The sequence below is a fragment of the Prionailurus viverrinus genome, chromosome B1 (genome assembly GCF_022837055.1).
Source record: "Prionailurus viverrinus isolate Anna chromosome B1, UM_Priviv_1.0, whole genome shotgun sequence".
Lineage (NCBI taxonomy): Eukaryota > Metazoa > Chordata > Mammalia > Carnivora > Felidae > Prionailurus > Prionailurus viverrinus.
The window spans coordinates 133,085,781-133,105,459 of NC_062564.1; the positions used below are offsets into that span (position 1 = coordinate 133,085,781).

At 41.4% G+C, this 19,679-nt stretch overlaps 1 protein-coding gene across 4 annotated transcripts in view; it reads right to left on the bottom strand.

Annotated features, from left to right (window-relative positions):
• HERC6 (HECT and RLD domain containing E3 ubiquitin protein ligase family member 6) overlaps positions 1 to 19,679 on the bottom strand; it is a 63,858-nt gene that overhangs the window by 33,019 nt on the left and 11,160 nt on the right. For 3 of the 4 annotated variants that reach the window (XM_047855519.1, XM_047855518.1, XM_047855516.1), the window contains exons 6-9: positions 18,248 to 18,375; positions 10,503 to 10,645; positions 9,777 to 9,844; positions 437 to 558 (exon numbers count right to left, since the gene is read on the bottom strand). In XM_047855519.1, the coding sequence (XP_047711475.1) occupies positions 437 to 558; positions 9,777 to 9,844; positions 10,503 to 10,645; positions 18,248 to 18,375 (461 nt within the window). The remainder of the gene's footprint in view (positions 1 to 436; positions 559 to 9,776; positions 9,845 to 10,502; positions 10,646 to 18,247; positions 18,376 to 19,679) is intronic. The other variant, XM_047855517.1, reaches the window with a different exon arrangement.

Below are 19,679 nucleotides of genomic sequence, written 5' to 3' on the forward strand. Positions count from 1 at the left end.
CTTACAAGTCTTCCAAATTCTGGATATAATTTGTGCTGATAAATCTCACCAAAACCCTTCATAGTTGATTCTACCAAGTCACATATATTTAAATAAAATCATCCCTTCTGAAAACAGAAATTTATGGAGTCCCAGAGTATAAACTATGAAGAGATAAAAAAAAGTCCATTTTAGTGAAGGCTTTGCGAGACACAAAGTGTTTTTGATTCATCCTGCATCCCTCACCTATCAAGGTGCCTGAGAAACCATATGTCCTCAAATAAATGATGAATGAATCAATGACTTCTTCAAACTATGAGGTGGTGGAAGAGAATCATGGTTAAAATGCAAATGCCTTCACAGCAAAGCCAAACCCTCTCTGTCTTATAGTTAGCATAAAATGACCATCGCTTCAAAACCAATTACAAGTGACTTATAATTTATCAAACAGAGCTACCTTGTAGCCATTTCATGTTCACTGCTTCCTCTTGTCACTGCCATCCATTTCTCTGTCAGGGACTGGTTAATTTGGCTTATTTCTGGCAGGATTTTCCTGGAAACATTTGTGGAACTAGTATCCTTCAAGGAAGAAAGAAAAATGATTAGGAAAACACAGAGCATGTGCACATGCTGAGTAATACATACCATAGTAAAGCCTGTGACACAGGTGGTAGGGAGGCCCGCCCTCTCAGACAGTGGGGTGTGGTGACAGGAGTTAGGTCATCAGACTGGCCTGGTTGTTCCGGTGCCTAGCCGTGGCCACTTTGCTTGGCCTGAGCCTTAGTTTTGTAATTTAAAAATGGGATAACACAAAATAATTGAAAACAGGGACTCAACCAGGTACTTGTACACCAATGTTCACTGCAGCAATATTCACAATAACCAAAAAGATAGAAACAACCAGTGTCCATCAATAGCATCAACAGATGAACGTCATGTATTCATGCGGGAGAATATTCAGCCATAAAAAGGAAGGAGATTCTGACACATGATGAAACATGGACAAACTTTGAAAATATTATACTAAGTGAAATAAGCCAGATACAAAAGGACAAATATTGTATGATTCCACTTATAGGAAATCGGCAACTTCGTAGAAAGTAGATTAGAGATTACCCAGGGCTGAGGGGTCACAGAACAGAGACTTATTATTGTTTAATGGTTACAGAGTTTCTGTTTGGGGTGATAAAAAAAGTTTTGGAGATCATAGTAGTGATGTTTGTACAATATTGTGAATGCAATTAATATCACTGAATTGTATACTTAAAAATCATTAAAATATAAAAGTATATATATATATATATATATAACCACAATAAAATGGATGAGATAATATCATCTCTCTCTCTCTCTCTTTGCTCTTGTTAAGATTAAATATTAGGTATACAAAACCTGTGGATTATAATGGTATTCAATAAATACTAGTTTCTTTCTCCCCTTCAGTCAAACATAGATTTTTACATTTATATCAGTGGTTTTCAAACTTTAGCATGCAATAGAATTACCTGGTGATCTTGCTAAAGCATAGATTGTGGAGCCCATCCCCATAGTTTCTGACTCAGGAGTGGAACTCAAGAATTTGTATCTAGCAAACTCCCAGGTGCTGCTGCTGCTCGTGGTGGTATAGGGACCACACTTTGAGAACTATGGTTCAGTTCAATACCTGAAACCAAATGGCTCAGCCAGAGCCGTCAGAAATTACTTGTCTGGAAAGAAAAATCTGTCTTTTTAATGTAGTCTTCCAAAGACATTAGTGCTCTGCTCCATGTTATACCTCTGCCTCCACTGAACTTGTAATAAGCCAGGAAATTAATTAACTAATTAATTAATTATTTTTTAGGTAAGCTCTATGCCCAACATGGGGCTTGATCTCAAGACCCCAAGAGTCACATGCTCTACTGACTGAGCCAACCAGGGACCCCATGAGTCAGGAAACTCTTCATTTTTGTTTAATGGTTAAATAAAGACCTCTTGAACAAGATGTATAACAATGACTTTTTTTTTAAAATTTTTTTTTTCAACATTTATTTATTTTTGGGACAGAGAGAGACAGAGCATGAACGGGGGAGGGGCAGAGAGAGAGGGAGACACAGAATCGGAAACAGGCTCCAGGCTCTGAGCCATCAGCCCAGAGCCTGACGCGGGGCTCGAACTCACGGACCGCGAGGTCGTGACCTGGCTGAAGTCGGACGCTTAACCGACTGCGCCACCCAGGCGCCCCAACAATGACTTCTAAAGTTCCCTTCAGCCTCCTGATCTGAGTCCTAGGTGTCTCCTCTAGTTCAATCATGAGAAAGCTTTTTTTCTGCCCACATCACTGGCAACTTTTGACACTTACACATACTCTCTTTCAGAATCCCAGCTCCTCTGAAGTGCATGACATCTTCTACTGTAATCATCTCCCAGTGTCCTTGTCACTCCCTTTCAACACTGAGAACAATAGTACCTTGCTGTCTCCCTTGGCACTGAGGTGCCTGTTGTTGTTCTTTGCAACTGAAGAACTAATAAACATGATTTATTTCCCATCTGGATGTCTCCATTTTTTCTTTTTTCATATTAGAGAGAGAGAGAGAGAGAGAGAGAGAGAGAGACTCCCAAGCAGGCTCCATGCTCAGTGAGAAGCCTAACACAGGGCTCCATCCCACAATCCTGGGATCACAACCTGAGCTGAAATCAAGAGTTGGACGCTCAACTGACTGAGCCACCCAGGCACCTCTGATCTCCCAATTCTTGATCTCATCTCCAAACTTTCCTCTGCTCAACTTCAACCACCCATACCCTGGATTAGGGTTTCATATGGATGCTTTTGACATTTTTGGTCAGATAATTCTTTGTTGTGAAGGTCTTGTGCATTGAAGGATGTTTAGCAGCAGCCCTGGCCTCTACCCACAAGGTGCTGGTGGCAGCCACCCCAGCATCCTTTCTACAACCTAAAATGTCTCCAAACATTGCCAGATGTTTCCAGGGGCAAAATCATTCCTAGTTGAAAACCAGTGCCCTAGGTACAGGTGATACCCTATGCTTTGTAATCATCAATAATTGTTTCGCCTTCTAAAATTTCTATTAGAAACATTCTCTTCTGGTTACCATGCACCATTTTTCTGGTTCTCTTACTTTTTTTTTTTCTTTTTTTAAATTTTTTTTAACATTTATTTATTTTTGAGACAGAGAGAGACAGAGCATGAACGGGGGGAGGGCCAGAGAGAGAGGGAGACACAGAATCTGAAGCAGGCTCCAGGCTCTGAGCTGTCAGCACAGAGCCTGATGCGGGGCTCGAACTCACGGACCGTGAGATCGTGACCTGAGCGAAGTCGGACGCTCAACCGACTGAGCCACCCAGGCGCCCCTCTGGTTCTCTTACTTTAGAGTGAAACTCTCAATCCAACATTCTTTGATGCTGGAATGAGTTAAGACATTGGGGACCGCTGGAACAGAATACATGTATTTTGTATGCAAGAGGACATAAATTTTTTTTGGGGGGGGGGAGGACTGAATGTTATGGACTGAATGTGCTCCCCCCAAATTCATATGTTGAAATTTCAACCCTCAGTGTGACAGCATTAACAGGGAGGCTTGGGGCACCTGGGTGGCTCAGTCAAGCATCTGACTCTTGATTTCAGCTCAGGTCATTATCTCACAGTTCGTGGGAGTAAGCCACACGTTGGGCTCTGTGCTGATAGTGCAGAGCCTGCTCAGGATCCTCTCTCTCTGGCTCTCTCTACCCCTCCCTTGCTCCCTCTCTCTCTCTCTCTCAAAAAAAAAAAAAGAAAAAGAGGTGGGGCCTTTGGGAGGTGCATGGGTCATGAGTATGGAGCTCTCATGAATGGGACTAGAGCCCTTATAAGAGACTCCAGAGAGCTCTCTTGCCCCTTCTGCTATGTGAGGACACAGCAAGAAGATAGCCTTCCACAAACAAGGAAGCAGGTCCTCACCAGACACCAAGTATGCTAGCCCCTTGATCCTGGACTTCCCAGACTCCAGAACTATGAGAAGTAAGTTTCTGCTGTTCATAAGGCACCTCGTCTATGGTGTTTTGTTAGCAGACAGAGCAGACTTACTTCCACTTGCTTTAGAGTGGAACCCACTCGAACATTCTTTGAGGCCATTAGGATCTCCAATCCACTGACCCTATTGTTTGGTCATTATTCATCCTCTGCCTCATCCTTACCCAGCTTAGAGCCCATGGTCAGCACTATAATAAGTCCCTTGCAAATACTTCCTACTCTGTCACTTTCCTATTGTACTTACCTAGTAAAACTCCATCTGTGGTTAAAATCAAGTCTGGATTACTCCAAAATTGAATCCAAACAAAACCGAATCCAATCCATTCACTGGAGAAAATTGCACAACCGTGCTGACTGATTTCGCTTGAAGACTACTACCACAAATGTCAAATGGGCACCCAACACTGTTTAGTAATTTCCCACAACATTTGCTTTCTCACTCTCTGAGACAACTACTGCACACTTTCCTTTCATTCCCAAACCTCTAACACTCCTCTTCCACTCACTCCCAGATGAGGACCATGCCTTGTGTGTCACTGAGGAAATTAAAGCCATCAGGCACCTTTCCATCATCACCTCTCCTCCCCCCCCCCACCTCCACTGTTCCTTATTAGAATAAAATAAATATTTCTGTTCACACCCCTACATTCTATGTGGACAGAATCCCGCCTGTTCTCTCCTACTGAGGGACATTGCTTCTGCAATTATCCATTCTTTCTCATGCACCATCATTTTATCCATTTGAATGGGATCATTCTCCAAAATAATCTCTGTGCTCATCTTACTTGACCTCTCAGCAGTATGTGACAGGATTAGCCACTTCTTCTTTCTGGAAATACCTTCTTCTCTTGCCTTGATGACACACCCTCTCCTGGTTTTCCCCCATCTCAGAAACTGGCCCTTTTCACTTTGTCTTCTGGCACCTCCTCATTGTCAGACCTCTAAATGGAGAATTCCCTCACGGCTGGATTCTGTCCCCTTTCTCTTCTCATTTTTACTCTCTTAATAGGTAACCTTTCCCCCAGGCCTCAGCTTCAAGTACTGTCTATACTTGGACAACTACCATGTCTATATTCCAGTGCTGACATGCTCCCTGAGCTCCAGATTTGGACATCCAACTAAGGCTCCAGATCTCGTCTTCAAGGACATTTCACACTGACCACATCTCACCTACCTGCCTCCATCCCATATAACTCTTCACCCTTTCCTATGTGCTCTGCCCTTCTGGCCCTCTCTCTGTCCTCACATGCTAAACAAATACTTGCCACAGGGTCTCTCTATGTGTGGTTCCCACTGGCTGGAACACTCTTTCTTTGGATCTAAGCATGGCTAAGGTATCCAATTAATGTCCCAGCCACTGAGAGGTCTTCCCTAACTGATATTTCTTTCTTTTTTTTTTTTAAGTTTATTTATTTTTGAGACAGAGAGAGACAGAATGAACGGGGGAGGGTCAGAGAAAGAGGGAGACACAGAATCTGAAACAGGCTCCAGGCTCTGAGCAGTCAGCACAGAGCCGGACGCGGGGCTCGAACTCACAGACCGTGAGATCGTGACCTGAGCCGAAGTCAGACGCTTAACCGACTGAGCCACCCAGGGCCCCCCTAACTGACATTTCTAAAGAATCCCACTTCGGGGCGCCTGGGTGGCGCAGTCGGTTAAGCGTCCGACTTCAGCCAGGTCACGATCTCGCGGTCCGTGAGTTTGAGCCCCGCGTCAGGCTCTGGGCTGATGGCTCAGAGCCTGGAGCCTGTTTCCGATTCTGTGTCTCCCTCTCTCTGCCCCTCCTCTGTTCATGCTCTGTCTCTCTCTGTCCCAAAAATAAATAAACGTTGAAAAAAAAAATTAAAAAAAAAAAAAAAGAAGCCCACTTCATCAGTCTCCCATGACCTGCTTTGTTTGCTTCAGAGCACTTTATGACTCTCTAACACAATGTTACTTATTTTGTATTTACATATTTATTGTCTGCCCTTCCCTGTAGAATCCAAATGCTATGAATGAGAGCAACCTTGCCTGTATTATTCACTTTTATCCCAAGCACCAAAACCAGAACCTGAGACACAGCAGGCAGCTGCTGGTTGGCTGAATGGCTGTAACAGAACAGACAAGTACAACCCAACCAACCCAGCAGCACAGAAACCTTTGCCTCTGACCGTTTTCTGTCCCCAAGAATATAGTAAGAATCTGTATGGATGTCATGGTTAAAACATTCCTGATAATTAAAAAAAAAAAGTACAAATTAGGAAAATAACTACATACAGCATACCTTAAAGATACTGAGGGTTCAGTTCAAGACTACCACAATAAAGCGAATATTGCAATAAAGTGAGTCAAATGAATTTTTTGGCTTCCCAGTGCATATAAAAATTATGTTTACACAATACTGTAGTCTATGAAGTGTGAAAAAGCATCATGTCTAAAAAAAATAATGTATATATCTTTTTTTTTTTAAGTTTATTTTGAGAGAGAGATTGCAAGCAGGGGAGGGACAGAGAGAGAGGGAGAGAGAGAAAATCCCAAGCAGGCTCTGCTTGTCAGTGCGAAGCCCAGTGCAGGGCTCGATCCCATGAACTGTGAGATCATGACCTGAGCCCAAACCAAGAGTTGGACACTTAACCGATTGAGCCACCCCAGGCACCCCAGCAATGTATATATCTTAAGTTAAAAATTACTTCATTGCTAAGAACTGCTAGTCATCATTTGAGCTCTCAGTGAGTCATAATATTTCTTCTGATGAAGGTTGTAATCTTGCCTTGATGTTGGTGGTCAGGGTTGGGGATAGCTGTGGCAATTTCCTCAAATAAGACAACACTGAAGTTTGCCATATCAACGGGTGCTTCCTTTTACGATTTCTCTGTACCACGTGATGCTGTTTGGCAGCATTTTACAGAGCTTCTTTCAAAATTGAAGTCAATCCTCTCAAACCTTGCTGCTGCTTTATCAACTCAGTTTATGTAAAAATCTAGATCCTTTGTCATCATTTCAACAATCTTCACAGCATCTTCACCAGGAGTAGATGCCATCTCAAGAAACAATTTTCTTTACTCATCCATAAAAAGCAACTTCTCATCGATTCATAGTTTTATCATGAGATTGTAGCAATTCATTCACATCCTCAGGCTCCACTTCTGATTTTAGTTCTCCTGCTGTTTCCACACTGCAGTTACTTCCTTTACTGAAGTCTTGAACCCCTCAAAGTCCTCCATGAGGGCTGGAACCAGTTTCTTCCAAACTCCTGTTAATGTTGACATCTTAAATTCTTCCCATGAATCATGAATGTTCTTAATGGAATCTAGGACGGTGAATCTTTTCCAGAAGGTTTTCAATTGACTTCGCCCAGATCCATTAGAGGAATTACTATCAATGACAGCTGTAGCCTTTTTTTTTTTTCTTTAAGAGAGAGGGCGCAAGTGAGCAAGGGCCAGAGAGGGAGAGAGAGAAGCAGGGCTCACCCAAAGCAGGGCTCAGGCTCACCCGATGCAGGGCTCGAGCTCACAAACTGTGAGATCATGATCTGAGCTGAAGTCAGATGCTTAACTGACTGAGCCACCCAGGCACCGTCAGCTGTAGGCTTATGAAGTGTATTTCTTAAATAATATGACTTGAAAGTCAAAATGACTCCTCGATTCATGGACTACAGAATGGATGTTATGTTAACAGGGATTAAAACAATATCATTCTGGTTGTACATCTCCATCAGAACTCCTAGATGACCAGGTGTACTGTCTATGAGCAATAATATTTTGAAAGAAAACTTTTATTTTTTTGGCACATCTCAGCAATGGCCTTAAAATATTCTATAAACCATGTTATAAAGAGGTGCTGTCACCTAGGCTTTGTTGTTCCATTCATAGAGAACAAGCAGATTAGATAAAGCACAATTCTTAAGGGCCCTAGGATTTTCAGGATGGTAAATGAACACTGGCTTCTACTTAAAGTCAGCAGCTGCATTAGCCCCTAACAAGATAGTCAGGCTATCCTTTGAAGCTTTGAAGGTAGGCAGTGACTTCTCTCTAGCTATGAAAGTCCTACATGGCATCTTCTTCCAATGGAAAGCTGTTTCATCTGCATTGAAAACCTGTTGGTTAGTGTAGCCACCTTCATTAATCATCTTAACTAGATCTTCTGGGTAACTTGCTGCAGCACTTGCTGCTTCACCTTGCACTCTGATGTTATGGAGATGGCTTCTTTACTTGAACCTCACAAACCAAACTCTGCTGGTTTCAAACTTCCGTACTGCAGCTTCCTCACCTCTCTCAGCCTTCATAAAATTGAGGAGAGTTAGGGCCTTGCCTTGGATCAGGCTTTGGTATTAAGGGGATGTTTGATCTTCTATCCAGACCACTAAAACTTTCTCCATATTAGAAGTAAGGCTGTTTCACTTTCTTATCATTTGTGTGTTCACTGATGTAGCACTTTTTATTTCCTTCAAGAACTTTTCCTTTGCATTCACAGCTTAGCTAGGTTTGATGTGGTTTTCAGCCTGTCTCAGCTTTCGATGGTCTTCCTCACTAAGTTTATAATTTCTGGCTTCTTATTTATTTAAAATGACATGTGACTCTTCCTTTCACCAGAACATTTAGAAGCTATTGTAGGGTTATTAACTGGCCAAATTTCAATATTGTTTTGTCTCAGAGAATAAACAGGAAGGCCCAAGGAGAGGGAGAGAGACGGGAACAGCCAGTTGGTGAAACAGCCAGAACACACACCTTTCAGTTTGCCACCCTAGAGGGGCATGGTTCATGGCGTCCCCAAACAATGTTAACAGTAACATCAAAAATCACTGATCACAGATCACCATAACATACATAGTAATAATGGAAAAGTTTGAAATATTGCAAGAATTACCAAAATGTGACAGAGACAAGAAGCGAGCAAATGCTGTTGGGAAAATGGTGCCCATAAACTTCTTCAATATAGCATTGCCACAAACCTTCAGTTTGTAAAAAAATGCACTAAAGCAAAGTGCCAATATAATGAGGTACATCTGTATACTTCCACCTCCATACAAACATTTCACCCGGAAATATGATAAAATCCTCTCTGTCACCAACTGGGAGGGTACTATGGTACGGTGGGTAATGGTTTCAGCTTTGGAGCTGGATTGCCTGGATTCAGCTCTGCCACTTAGCAGTGCAACTTTGGGTGAGTCCACTTCTCTGAGTCTCAGTTCTTTCCTATATAAAATGGGGGAAATAATACCAATTGGAGTTGACATGAGGATTAAATGTGTTGATTGACTTGGAGTATTTTGATTGGTCCTTCATGCATGAGGGCTACAATTAACACTAATCAATTAATATTAATCACTGCTCTTAATATTATCATTAATATTACTTAATAATAAACAGTGTAAAAACAATGAATTTAGGTTTGGGGGTCTCATCTCTCAGGAAGCCAAATGAGGAAGTGAAAATTACAGATTTTTAAAAAAATTTTTTTTAACATTTATTTATTTTTGAGACAGAGAGAGGCAGAGCATGAACGGGGGAGGGTCAGAGAGAGAGGGAGACACAGAATCCGAAACAGGCTCCAGGCTCTGAGCGGTCAGCACAGAGCCCGACGCGGGGCTTGAACTCATGGACCGTGAGATCATGACCTGAGCCAAAGTCGGACGCTTAACCGACTGAGCCACCCAGACACCCCTACAGATTTTTTAAGAAGCATTCTAACAGAGGATCTTATTATTTTAGTAAAAAATTTGAATATACACAAATGATACAATGTTTCAAATACTGGTCTGAAATCTAGAGGAAAACAATGATTTTTAAAAGAAACAGAAAGTGTAATAGATACCTTGTAAGTTGTCACAAAATTGGCATGTGTTCCAGCAAAAATGTGCTTGACTTGAACATCCACAAGTCCTAAAAGAAAGTCATAAATCCATGTTTATTGTTTTTAGAAGTAAAAAATAAATCTTTTGTTATAAACCTAAAACTACTTTGAAAAAATAGCCTTAAAAAAAAACCTGATATATTACCAAGCTAAATTTACTTATTTATTGGCAATTAGTATTCTTCTAAATGAATTTTAACAAGCACCATAAACGATTTATTCTGATCAGCCTACATGTTGCATACACACTTAGCTTAAAATTTAATTTTTCATGCACTTACTTAATGAAACCAAGGTGATGTGCTTTAGATGTACTTTTTTTAAGATTTTATTTTTTAAAGTAATCTCTACACCAAAGGTGGGGCCTGAACTCACAACACCGAGATCAAGAGTCACATGCTCCTCTGAGCCAACCCAGCGCCCCTAGAAGAGGTTTGATTAAATATATAAAAGTATATCTTTCTGATAATTCATCAATTTGGGATCTTTTTTGTATTACCTTAATCTTCAGAAAAAAATTACTAAATACTCCAGGAATCATTACATAAGAAAAACTGCATATTGTCTTAATTAAAAGTAACAGTACTAAAAGAACCAGAGGTCTATGTACTCCTGTGAAAGGAAGATAAATAATATTTCTCCTCCAGTGGCATCAATTAAAACAAAATCATGACTTAGTGGAACCACTTTTACTCTCAGCAGAAATCAGGCAGGTAACGTCAGTGTTCTCTGTCAGAGGCTCCGGATGATTTGAGCAGCTTTTGCAACTTGGTCCGCGACCAAAAGATACCACCTGGCCTGTGGTGTAGACATACGCAAGGGTATGGTAACTGCAAGAGAGAGAATATAATGAAGACCAAGGTACTCACTTTTTGAGAAAGATGATGTCTCCTAACACAAAATAACAGGTTTATCTACTAAGTACTCAGATCCCTTATTATAATGTCAGGGTGAGAGGGTACCAAATGATGTGGTTAAACAAATGGTAGGTGAATATTAACCTTTTTTTTTTTTTTTGCATAGTAACGCATTTATTTTTTTTAATATATGAAATTTATTGTCAAATTGGTTTCCATACAACACCCAGTGCTCATCCCAAAAGATGCCCTCTTCAATGCCCATCACCTCCCCTCCCCTCCCTCCCACCCCCCATCAACCTTCAGTTTGTTCTCAGTTTTTAAGAGTTTCTTATGCTTTGGCTGTCTCCCACTCTAACCTCTTTTTTCTTTTTTTCCTTCCCCTCCCCCATGGTTTCTGTTAAGTTTTTCAGCATCCACATAAGAGTGAAAACGTATGGTGTCTGTCCTTCTCTGTATGGCTTATTTCACTTAACATCACACTCTCCAGTTCCATCCACGTTGCTACAAAGGGCCATATTTCATTCTTTCTCATTGCCACTCAGTACTCCATTGTGTATATAAACCACAATTTCTTTATGCATTCATCAGTTGATGGACATTTAAGCTTTTTCCACAATTTGGCTATCGTTGAGAGTGCTGCTATAAATATTGGGGTACAATGCCCCTATGCATCAATACTCCTGTATCCCTTGGGTAAATTCCTAGCAATGCTACGCTGGTTCATAGGGTAGGTATATTTTGAACTTTTTGAGGAACCTCCCCACACTGTTTTCCAGAGCGGCTGCACCAGTTTGCATTCCCACCAACAGTGCAAGAGGGTTCCTGTTTCTCCACATCCTCGCCAGCATCTATAGTCTCCTGATTTGTTCATTTTGGCCACTCTGACTGGCGTGAGGTGATATCTGAGTGTGGTTTTGATTTGTATTTCCCTGATGAGGAGCGACATTGAGCATCTTTTCATGTGCCTGTTGACCATCTGGATGTCTTCTTTAGAGAAGTGTCTATTCATGTTTTCTGCCCATTTCTTCACTGGGTTATTTGTTTTTTGGGTGTGGAGTTTGGTGAGCTTTTTATAAATTTTGGACACTAGCCCTTTCCGATATGTCATTTGCAAATATCTTTTCCCATTCCGTTGGTTGCCTTTTAGTTTTGTTGATTGTTTCCTTTGCTGTGCAGAAGCTTTTTATCTTCATGAGGTCCCAATAGTTCATTTGCTTTTAATTCCCTTGCCTTTGGAGATGTGTCAAGTAAGAAATTGCTGCGGCTGAGGTCAGAGAGGTCTTTTCCTGCTTTCTCCTCTAGTGTTTTTGTTTTTTTTTTTTTTTAATTTTTTTTTCAACGTTTATTTATTTTTGGGACAGAGAGAGACAGAGCATGAACGGGGGAGGGGCAGAGAGAGAGGGAGACACAGAATCGGAAACAGGCTCCAGGCTCTGAGCCATCAGCCCAGAGCCTGACGTGGGGCTCGAACTCCCGGACCGCGAGATCGTGACCTGGCTGAAGTCGGACGCTCAACCGACTGCGCCACCCAGGCGCCCCTCTCCTCTAGTGTTTTGATGGTTTCCTGTCTCACATTCAGGTCCTTTATCCATTTTGAGTTTATTTTTGTGAATGGTGTAAGAAAGTGGTCTAGTTTCATTATTCTGCATGCTGCTGTCCAGTTCTCCCAGCACCATTTGTTAAAGAGACTGTCTTTTTTCCATTGGATATTCTTTCCTGCTTTGTCAAAGATTATTTAGGCATACATTTGTGGGTCTAGTTCTGGGATTTCTATTGTATTCCATTGGTCTATGTGTCTGTTTTTGTGTCAATACCATGCTGTCTTGATGATGACAGCTTTGTAGTAGAGCTAAAGTACAGCTAAAGTCTGGGATTGTGATGCTTCCTGCTTTGGTCCTCTTCAAAATTACTTTGGTTATTCGGGGCCTTTTGTGGTTCCATATGAATTTTAGGATTGCTTGTTCTAGCTTTGAGAAGAATGCTGGTGCAATTTTGATTGGGATTGCATTGAATGTGTAGATAGCTTTGGGTAGTATTGACATTTTAACAATATTTATTCTTCCAATCCATGAGCACGGAATGTTTTTTCATTTCCTTATATCTTCTTCAATTTCCTTCATAAGATTTCTATAGTTTTCAGCATACAGATCTTGTACATCTTTGGTTAGATTTATTCCTAGGTATTTTATGCTTTTTGGTGCAATTGTGAATGGGATCAGTTTCTTTATTTGTCTTTCTGTTGCTTCATTATTAGTGTATAAGAATGCAACTGATTTCTGTACATTGATTTTGTATCCTGCAACTTTGCTGAATTCATGTATCAGTTCTAGCAGACTTTTGGTGGAGTCTATCGGATTTTCCATGTATAATATCATGTCATCTGCAAAAAGTGAAAGCTTGACTTCATCTTTGCCAATTTTGAGGCCTTTCATTTCCTTTTGTTGTATGATTGCTGATGCTAGAACTTCCAACACTATGTTAAACAACAGCAGTGAGAGTGGACATCCCTGTCGTGTTCCTGATCTCAGGGAAAAAGTTCTCAGTTCTTCCTCATTGAGGATGATGTTAGCTGTGGGCTTTTCATAAATGGCTTTTATGATCTTTAAGTATGTTCCTTCTATCCCGACTTTCTCGAGGGTTTTTATTAAGAAAGGGTGCTGGATTTTGTCAAAGGCCTTTTCTGCATCGATTGACAGGATCATATGGTTCTTATCTTTTCTTTTATTAATGTGATGTATCATGTTGATTGATTTGCAGATGTTGAACCAGCCCTGCATCCCAGGAATGAATCCCACTTGAACATGGGAATAATTTTTTTTATAAGCTGTTGAATTCGATTTGCTAGTATCTTACTGAGAATTTTTGCATCCATATTCATCATGGATATTGGCCTGTAGTTCTCTTTTTTTACTGGGTCTCTGTCTGGTTTAGGAATCAAAGTAATACTGGCTTCATAGAATGAGTCTGGAAGTTTTCCTTCCCTTTCTATTTTTTGGAATAGCTTGAGAAGGATAGGTATTATCTCTGCTTTAAACGTCTGGTAGAATTCCCCAGGGAAGCCATCTGGTCCTGGACTCTTATTTGTTGGGAGATTTTTGATAACTGATTCAATTTCTTTGCTGGTTATGGGTCTGTTCAAGCTTTCTATTTCCTCCTGTTTGAGTTTTGGAAGTGTGGGTGTTTAGGAATTTGTCCATTTCTTCCGGGTTGTCCAATTTGTTGGCATATAATTTTTCATAGTATTCCCTGATAATTGCTTGTATTTCTGAGGGATTGGTTGTAATTCCATTTTCATTCATGATTTTATCTATTTGGGCCATGTCCCTTTTCTTTTTGAGAAGCCTGGCTAGAGGTTTATCAATTTTGTTTATTTTTTCAAAAAACCAACTCTTGGTTTCATTGATCTGCTCTATAGTTTTTTTTAGATTCTATATTGTTTATTTCTGCTCTGATCTTTATTATTTCCCTTCTTCTGCTGGGTTTGGGGGTGTCTTTGCTGCTCTGCTTCTATTTCCTTTAGGTGTGCTGTTAGATTTTGTATTTGGGATTTTTCTTGTTTCTTGAGATAGACCTGGACTGCAAGGTATTTTCCTCTCAGGACTGCCTTCGTTGCATCCCAAAGCATTTGGATTGTTGTATTTTCATTTTCGTTTGTTTCCATATATTTTTTAATTTCTTCTCTAATTGCCTGGTTGACCCATTCATTCTTTAGTCGGGTGTTCTTTAACCTCCATGCTTTTGGAGGTTTTCCAGACTTTTTCCTGTGGTTGATTTCAAGCTTCATAGCATTGTGGTCCGAAAGTATGCATGGTATGATCTCAATTCTTGTATACTTATGAAGGGCTGTTTTGTGACCCACTATGTGATCTATCTTGGAGAATGTTCCGTGTGCACTCGAGAAGAAAGTATATTCTGTTGCTTTGGGATGCAGAGTTCTAAATATATCTGTCAAGTCCATCTGATCCAATGTATCATTCAGGGCCTTTGTTTCTTTATTGACCATGTGTCTAGATGATTTATCCATTGTTGTAAGTGGGGTATTAAAGTCCCCTGCAGTTACCACATTCTTGTCAATAAGGTTGCTTGTGTTTGTAATTGTTTTATATATTTGGGGGCTCCCGTATTTGATGCACAGACATTTATAATTGTTAGTTCTTCTTGATGGATAGACCCTGCAATTATTATATAATGCCCTTCTTTATCTCTTGTTACAGCCTTTAATTTAAAGTCTAGTGTGTCTGATATAAGTATGGCTACTCCAGCTTTCTTTTGACTTCGAATAGCATGATAAATAGTTCTCCATCCCCTCACTTTCAATCTGAAGGTGTCCTCAGGTCTAAAATGAGTCTCTTGTAGACAGCAAATAGATGGGTCTTGTTTTTTTTATCCATTCTGATACCCTATGTCTTTTGGTTGGTGCATTTAGTCCATTTACCTTGAGTGTTATTATAGAAAGATATGGGTTTGAGTCATTGTGATGTCTGTAGGTTTCATGCTTGTAGCGATGTCTCTGGTACTTTGTCTCACAGGATCCCCCTTAGGATCTCTTGCAGTGCTGATTTAGTGGTGACGAATTCCTTCAGTTTTTGTTTGTTTGGGAAGACATTTATCTCTCCTTCTATTCTAAATGACAGATTTGCTGGGTAGAGGATTCTCGGCTGCATATTTTTTCTGTTCATCACATTGAAGATTTCCTGCCATTCCTTTCTGGCCTGCCAAGTTTCAGTAGAGAGATCCATCACTAGTCTTATCAATCTCCCTTTATATGTTAGAGCACATTTAAACCTAGCTGCTTTCAGAATTTTCTTTTTATCCGTATTTTGCCAGTTTCACTATGATATGCCATGCAGAAGATCAATTCAAGTTACGTCTGAAGGGAGTTGTCTGTGCCTCTTGGATTTCAATGCCTTTTTCCTTCCCCAGATCCGGGACTTCTCAGCTATTATTTCTTCAAGTACACCTTCAGCACCTTTCCCTCTCTCTTCCTCCTCTGGAATACCAATTATGCATAGATTATTTCTCTTTAGTGCATCACTTAGTTCTCTAATTTTCCCCTCATACTCCTGGATTTTTTTATCTCTCTTCTTCTCAGCTTCCTCTTCTTCCATAATTTTATCTTCTAGTTCACCTATTCTCTCATCTGCCTCTTCAATCCGAGCTGTGGTCATCTCCATTTTATTTTGCAGCTCATTAATAGCATTTTTTAGCTCCTCCTGGCTGTTCCTTAGTCCCTTGATCTCTGTAACAATAGATTCTCTGCTGTCCTTTATACTGTTTTCAAGCCCAGCGATTAATTTTATGACTATTATTCTAAATTCACTTACTGTTATATTGTTTAAATCATTTTTGATCAGTTTGTTAGCTGTCATTATTTCCTGGACGTATTTTTGAGGGGAATTCTTCCGTTTCATCATCTTGGATAGTACCTAGAGTGGTGGGAACTGCAGGGCACTTCCCCTGTGCTGTCTGGAATAACTTGCTTTGGTGGGCGCGGCCGCAGTCCACCCTGATGTCTGCCCCCAGCCCACCGCTGGGACCACAGACTGGTGTGTACCTTCTCTTCCCCTCTCCTAGGGGCAGGATTCACTGTGGGGTGGCACGGCCCGTCTGGGCTACTTGCACACTGCCAGGCCTGTGGTGCTGGGGATCTGGCATATTAGCTGGGGTGGATCGGCAAGGTGCACAGGGGCGGGAGGGGCAGGCTCAGCTCTCTTTTCCTTCGGAGATCCGCTTCGGGAGGGGCCCTGTGGCACCCGGAGGGAGTCAGACCCGCCTCCGGAGGGATGGGTCCGATGGATCCGCAGAAGCACAGCATTGGGTGTTTGCGCGGTGCAAGCAAGTTCCCTGACAGGAACTGGTTCCCTTTGTGGTTTCGGCTGGGGGATGGGCAACGGAGATGGCGCTGGCGAGCACCTTTGTTCCCTGCCAAGCTGCGCTCTGTTGTCCGGGGCTCAACAACTCTCCTTCCCCTTGTCCTCCAGCCCTCCCGCTCACCGAGAAGATCTGTTAACTTATAACCCTCCAGATGTTAAGTCCCGCTTGCTGTCAGAACACACTCCGGCCAGCCCCTCTGCTTTTGCCAGCCAGACTCGGGGCCTCTACTTGGCAGGTGGGCTGCGCCTCCGCCCCAGCTCCCTCCCGCCTGTCTGGGTTGTGTGCACGACCTCTCTGCCCTTCCTACCCTCTTCCATAGGCCCCTTGTCTACGCTTGGCTCCGGAGAATCCATTCTGCTAGTCTTCTGGCGATTTTCTGGGTTATTTAGGCAGGTGTGGGTGGAATCTGATCAGCAGGACGTGGTGAGCCCAGCGTCCTCCTACACTGCCATCTTCCCAGAAGCCCTCCCCGAATATTAACTTTTTAGTAACCTTAAAGATAGAATATTATTGATAAGTCTTTACTATGGTTTCTATCATTTGTGTTTTTTTTTTAATTTTTATTATTTTTTAAGGTTTATTTTTGAGAGAGAGAGAGCCTTGTTGGTGCATGCACACCAGCGGGGGAGGGACAGAGAGAGAGAGGACAGAGAATCTGAAGCAGGCACCTTGCTGACAGCTGAGAGTCCAAGAGCCTGATGCAGGGCTGGAACTCACAAACTGTGAGATCTTGACCTGAGCCACCCAGATGCCCCTATCATTTGTTTTATTATTTTTTTAAATGTTTATTTACTTTTAAGAGAGAGAGAAAGATAGAGTGTGAGTTGAGGAGGGGGAGATGGAGAGGGAGACACAGAATCCAAAGCAGGCTCCAGGCCCTGAGCTGTCAAGCACAGAGCTTGATGTGGGGGTTGAACACATGGACCGAGAGATCATGACCTGAGCCAGTCAGATGCTTAACTGAGCCACCCAGGTTCTCCTTCATTTGTGTTTTAAATGTAAGCTTTGTAGGGCTCCTGGGTGGCTCAGTCGATTGAGCCTCCGACTTCAGCTCAGGCCATGAGCTGGTCTGTGAGTGCAAGCCCCGCGTCGGGCTCTGTGCTGACAGATCAGAGCCTGGAGCCTGCTTCGGATTCTGTGTCTCCCTCTCTCTCTCTGCCCCCCCCCCCCCCGTTCATGCTCTGTCCCTCTGTCTCAAAAATAAATTAAAACGTTAAAAAAAATTTTTTTTTAATAAATGTAAGCTTTGTTATTTATAAATTGGGTAGATAATATTCAGTGTCCTCATAATTAGGTTATGCAAAACTCTGAATGCATATGTAAATATGTATTATCTTCTATTTGTGTGAGAATACTTTAATTTTGCTTTATCAACTCAAGTAGGCAAGTACCACTGTTTTTATTTTAAACCCTCTTGCCAACCTTCAGCACCTAATAAGGTGGTCTATACACAGTAGACTTCCAATAAATTCTTATTAAATAAATGAAATGTCTGGAATAAAGAAGAAAAAAAAATAGAAAACTTAAACTATATTTAAAAGAAGTAAATTTTCAGAAAGGAAAATGATCTAGAAAAATAGTAGTTACATATTTTGTGTTTTAGGTTTTGAAACATTGCTGAGGAGTCATTTCTAAATCATAAAATATAACACATTCTACTCACACTAAAAACAAATAAACAAAAAACTAGCCTATTACCTTCCGCAGTCTATCTGTGAAACTAGGCCTTCAATTCCTTCCATGAGTTGTGGACCTGTCTTCTCAGCAGTGGAGCTGTGTCCCAGCTGTCCACAGCTATTGTCTCCAAATGTGAACACTTTCCCATTCTGTTTAAAAAAGAAGGAATAGAAGGAATCAAACTAATTTCATATTTAAAAAAGTAACTAGAAACTTAAAGATAAGTATCATCAGAATTATATGAGAGTACTATATGAAGGGTCTTATATTTATTATTTCTAAGAGTGTATGTAAGTTAACTCATTAAACATGAAAAACCATTGGCTTTCATTGTAGAATCAATGGATGGCTCAAGAATAACACATTTAAATAGAGGGTTGCTTTATTTATTTGAACATTTCTCTGAAAATAATCTTTTCTCAAAAGATGATTTTTTTAAAGTGTATTTATTTTTTTTAGTAATCTCTACACCCAACCTTGGGGTCAAACTCACAACCCCACTATTAAGAGACTGAGCCAGCCAGGGGCCCCTCAAAAAATGATTTTTTTTAAAAGTTTTGTTTATTTTGAGAAAGAGAGAGAGAGAAAATGAGTGTGAGTCGGGGACAGGCAGAGAGACAGATGGGGAGAGAGAGAATCCCAAGCAGGCTCCGTGCTATCAGCGTGGAGCCTGACACAGGGCTCTCTCCCACAAACTAAGAGATGGGGACCTGAGCTGAAACCAAGAGTCTGGAGGCTCAACCAACTGAGCCACACAAGTGCAACCAAAGATGACTCTTGATTAAAACAACTCTAGCTTTCTCCTGTCCACTAAGAATAATATAATCCAAACACGCTTTTAAACAAATAATACCCGGGCACCTGGGTGGCTCAGTTGGTTAAGCGTCTGACTTCGGCTCAGGTCGTGATCCCATGGTTTGTGAGTTAGAGCCCCACATCGGGCTCTCTGCTGTCAGCACAGAGCCTGCTTCGGATCCTCTGTCCCCGTCTCTCTCTGCTCCTCCCTCGCTCACGCTCTCCCTCTCTTCTCAAAAATAAACATTAAAAAAGTTAAAACAGGGAGCCTGGGTGGCTCAGTTGGTTGAGCGTCTGACTTTGGCTCAGGTCATGATCTCGCGGTCTGTGGGTTCGAGCCCTGCGTCGGGCTCTGTGTTGACAGCTCAGAGCCTGGAGCCTGTTTCAGATTCTGTGTCTCCCTCTTTCTCTGACCCTCCCCTGTTCATGCTCTCTCTCTCTCTCTCTGTCTCAAAGATAAATAAATGTTACAAAAATTTTTTTTTAAGTTAAAACAAGTAATACAAATTATTTTAGGTATTTAGTTTTTAAATAATCATTTCAACCACACAAATAGTTTTCAAGTCTATTCCTTATGGCTATGGAGAGAATCCACCCCCTTGGAATATACTATTTGGCCAGTATAACAAGAGGAAGCAAACATTTACAAAGCAGGCTC